This window comes from Tupaia chinensis, unplaced genomic scaffold (assembly GCF_000334495.1).
Source record: "Tupaia chinensis unplaced genomic scaffold, TupChi_1.0 Scaffold138060_1, whole genome shotgun sequence".
NCBI classification, from domain to species: domain Eukaryota; kingdom Metazoa; phylum Chordata; class Mammalia; order Scandentia; family Tupaiidae; genus Tupaia; species Tupaia belangeri.
This window is the reverse complement of record NW_006197961.1, coordinates 359,467-363,649: the sequence shown is the minus strand read 5'-3', so window position 1 is coordinate 363,649 and position 4,183 is coordinate 359,467. Positions and strand designations below refer to the sequence as shown.

At 50.2% G+C, this 4,183-nt stretch overlaps 1 protein-coding gene across 1 annotated transcript in view; it reads left to right on the top strand.

Annotated features, from left to right (window-relative positions):
• The window catches only part of PRDX2 (peroxiredoxin 2), a 6,137-nt gene extending 5,210 nt beyond the window's left edge, over positions 1–927 (top strand). Inside the window, exon 6 of the mRNA XM_006160995.3 lies at positions 627–927. Coding sequence (XP_006161057.1) covers positions 627–712 — 86 coding nt within the window. The 3' untranslated portion in view covers positions 713–927. The remainder of the gene's footprint in view (positions 1–626) is intronic.
• Positions 928–4,183: the final 3,256 nt, after the last annotated feature.

Sequence of the window (4,183 nt, the reverse complement as noted above, 5' to 3'; positions counted from 1 at the left end):
CTTTCTCACTTTCTCTCTCTCTCACTCTCACCCTCTGTCTCTGGTCAAATTAAAAAATAAGTGAATGAATTAATAAAATAAAATAATTATTTAAAAAAATAAAAGTAAAATAAAACGCTGACTCTTAGGTTCACTCCCTTTTTTTAAATTATTACTATTATTTTTAGAATTATTTCATTTAACTTGAATTTGACTAGAGAAGGACAGAATGAGAGAGAGAGAAGTGAGAAAGCTGGTCGCCAGCTCTGGGACTCAAACCGTGGTCGACCATGTGCGAGTCCAGCGCCTTCACCACCACACCACCTGCTGGCCCTAGTTAGTTCATTAGTTTTAATTTGACCAGAGAGTGAGGAAGAGAGAGAGAGAGAGGAAGTGAGAAAGCAAGCTGCCAGGTCTGGGACTCGAACCACAGTTGGGAAAGATACCCGTCAGCCAGTCCAGCCAGCGCCCTTTGCCACCACACCACCTGCCAGACCCCCAAGGGCTTCTTCAGTACCTGTTCTTCCGCCTGCACCACTGGTCTCCAGCCTGTTCTGTCACTCGGCCTCTGACTTGGGTTCTGTTTGTCCCCTCGCCGTGAACACGGGGCCGAGGTCTCACATGTAAATCTGTCTGTCTCTCCGCAGTGTGTCCCGCTGGCTGGGAGCCCGGCAGCGACACGATCAAGCCCAACGTGGATGACAGCAAGGAGTACTTCTCCAAACACAACTAGGCCGGCATACGGAGAGAGTGCTGAGGCTTGGGTCCCCCAGCTGGCCTAGGAAGGGCTGCACCTGCCCCTCCTCCAACCTCCCTGGTCCCTGGAGGGCCAGGCCAAGGCCTTCTCCTGCTCCCACCTGGGAGCTAATGAATAGCAAAACCCTCCCCAGAGCCCACCCAGCTGGGCACAGACCTAGACGTGACCAATAAAGTATTAGGGACAGACGAGAATGTGTCTGGTGTGCTCTGTCCTCCCGTGGTCACACCCCCCTTTCGCGGCTTCTCCTGGGAAAGGGACCCTGTAGTTACTTACTAGCACCACAAGGTGGCGCCCGCGCCTCGTACTCGCTGTGAATTCTCTTTTTGCTCCTTGAGTTGGTGCGGGGGGTGCAGTGCTGTTCGCTCACCAGGAGCGAGTCCCAGGATGCTCCTCTACGTCCTGGAACCTGGCGGTGCCAGGCAGTCTTGCCATCAGCCAACCTGGGGACAAATGCTATTTAACTTTAATTGTGATCTCCCCAGGGTTCCTTTTTTCTACCCTCCCCCCCTCCGCCGCCCTGCCCCCATCTTTCTGTTTTATTTGGAGAGGGCGGGGTGAGAGATTTTTGCTATAGGGTGCACTTGCGCTCGCCAGAAAGAGACAGAAAGCGAGAAACCACCCCCAGGGGGTATGGCCACACCGCGATCCCCTCTCCATTCTCCTCTCGGGATCTTGGGCACACACACACATGCACCTGGAGTGAGTTGAAGCCACCAGGTCCGGGACTCGAACCACGGGAGTCCAGCGACAGCAGTAAAGACTATCCACCTGTGACAGGGCTGACCCAGCTGTATGGGAAGGGTATGGGTCAGCGTGCTGAGGCCTAATATGTGTGTGCCAGGATCCTGGCTGGTGGGGGGTGCATTTCTGGCATCCAGAGTCTTGGGGTGTCTCGCCCCTTCCACATTCTTTTCTTTATTATTTCATTTAACTTTTATTATTATTATTATTTTCCAGTTTGATCAGACAGACACAGGAAAAGCGAGAAAGCCAGCCACCAGGTCCAGGACTTGAACCACAGTCGGCCACGTGGGAGTCCAGCACCTTGAACCACCACGCCACCTGCTGACGCCTCCACACCTTTTTTCAAGAAATAAAATAAAATAAGGGGTGGTGGTTGGGGTGCTTAGATTCCCACATGGGTGACTGTGGTTCGAGTCGAGACCTGGTGGCTTGCTTTCTCTCTCTTTCTCTGGTCAAATTGGAGAATAATAATAAATAAATTAAATTAAATGTATAGAGACCAGCAGATGGCGTGGTGATTAAGGGCACTGGACTCCCATGTGGCCAACTGTGGTTCAAGTCCCGGACCTGGTGGCAGCTTGCTTTCTCACTTTCTCTCTCTGTCCCTCTCTCTGGTCCAATTTAACTAAGTAAATAAATACAGTTAAATAAAATAATTCTTTTAAAAATAATCCTTTTTCTGAAATAATAATTTTATTTATTCATTCATTTATTTTCATTTGACCAGAGAGAGACACAGGGAAACAGAGAGAGAGAGAGGGAAAGTGAGAAAGCAAGCCACCAGGTCTGGGACTCGAACCATGACCTGCCATGTGGGAGTGTCCAGCGCCTTAACCAGCACACCACCTGCTGGTTCCCAAAAAATAATCTTTTTTCAAAAAGAAAAACAAGAAGGAAAATGTAGATCAGTCTGTGGCCTGACCAGGTGGTGGTTAGGTGCCTGGATCCCACATGGCTGACTACATGGTTCAAGACTTGGGTCCGGCAGCTTGAAAATAATACTGGATGCGTGTGTATCTGTGCCCAAAAGCCCCAAAGGAGGAAGATATGGAGGAGAAAGGACCGGCACGGTCATGTCCCATGGTGGAGGTTGCTTTCTCGCTTCCCCTCTGCCAGTCTCTGGGAGGCCACTTGCCCTTGGGCAAAATTGATAAACCATAAAATCCAGGGCTGGTTCTTCTGTGGCCCAGTCATAACGTGCTGTTCCAAAGAAACCCAGTCACACATGGCACCTGTGGTTCGAATCCCGGCCCAGTCAGCCTGAAACACGCAGGGCGAGGGCCTGCAAGGATCGTGTGTGCTGGAGGGCTGGAGGAAGGGGGCCCTCTGCACGTGCGCCCTGTAACGAGTGAAAGGCAAAGCTGCAATAGGAACAAACTTTATGTATTGATCTTTTTCAAGAGAGGGTTTTGGGGGACCAGCAGTTACCGTAATAGCTACGTTGCTGGACTCTCATGCAGTCGACCACGGTTCTTGTCCTGGACCTGGTGGCTTAAACTCACGCCGGGTGCGTGTGCGTGTGTGCCCAAGATCCCGAGAGGAGAATGGAGGAGAAGGGATTGCGGTGTGGCCATCCCCCCTGGGGGGGCGATTTCTCGCTTTCTGTCTCTCTGTCTCTCTCTGTCTTTCTGGCGAGCGCACGCGCCCTGTAGCAAAAACCTCAACAAAAAAAGAGAGAGGGTTTTTGCTATAGGGCGCCTGTGCTTGCCAGAGAAACAGAGATAGAAAGTGAGAAATCACCCCCTGGGTGGGGAAATGGCCATGCCACAATCCCTTCTCCATTCTCCTCTTAGAATTTTGGGCATGCATGCACACGCGCCTGGCATGAGATTTACGCCTCTGGGTCCAAGACTCCATGGGAGTCCAGTGACATGAAGATTGTGCCATCTGCTGGTCCTCCAACAAACCTTATTTAAAAAAAAAAAAAAAGACTAGGGGACCAGCAGGTGGCATGGTAGTTAAGGTCCTGGACACTCCCACAGAGCTGACCATGGTTCTAGTCCAGGACCTGGTGGCTTGCTTTCTCACATGCTCTCTCTCTCTCTGTGCCTCTCCCTAGTCAAATGAAAATAAATGAGTGAATAAATAAAGTAATTGAAAAAAAGAAAAGACTGGGCCAGCCTGTGGCCTCACCGTGAAGGTCCTGAATCTCACATGAACCATTGATACAGGCCCTGGGCCAGGTGGCTCGAGGAACACACCAGGCCCGTGTGTTTGTGTGCCCCAAATCCCAAGAGGAGCGAGCGATCAGGAGAAGGGGTGGTGGAGTGACCATCCCCGCGCACACACCTGTCAGGAGCGCTTTCTCACTGTCTCTGTTGTATTGTTTTTGTTTCTCTCCAGCAGTGACAGAAATAAATCAATCGATAAGCTGGTGCTGGCAGGTGGCGTGGTGAAGGCACTGGACTCCCATTATGACTGACTGCAGTTCAAGTCCTGGACCCGGCTGTTTGCTTTCTCTCTCTAGCCAAATTGAAAAATAATAAATTAAATTTTAAAATATCTTTTAAAAATAATTATTTACTTCTTTCATCTTTTTTTTTTGAGAGAGTTGTTTTATTTTTTTTGCTATAAGGTGCGTGCGCTTGCCAGAAAGAGGGAGAGAGAGACAGAAAGTGAGAAATCATCCCCCAGGGGGGATGGCCATGCAACAATCCCTTCTCCTCCATTCTCCTCTCGGGATCTTGGGCACGCACGCAC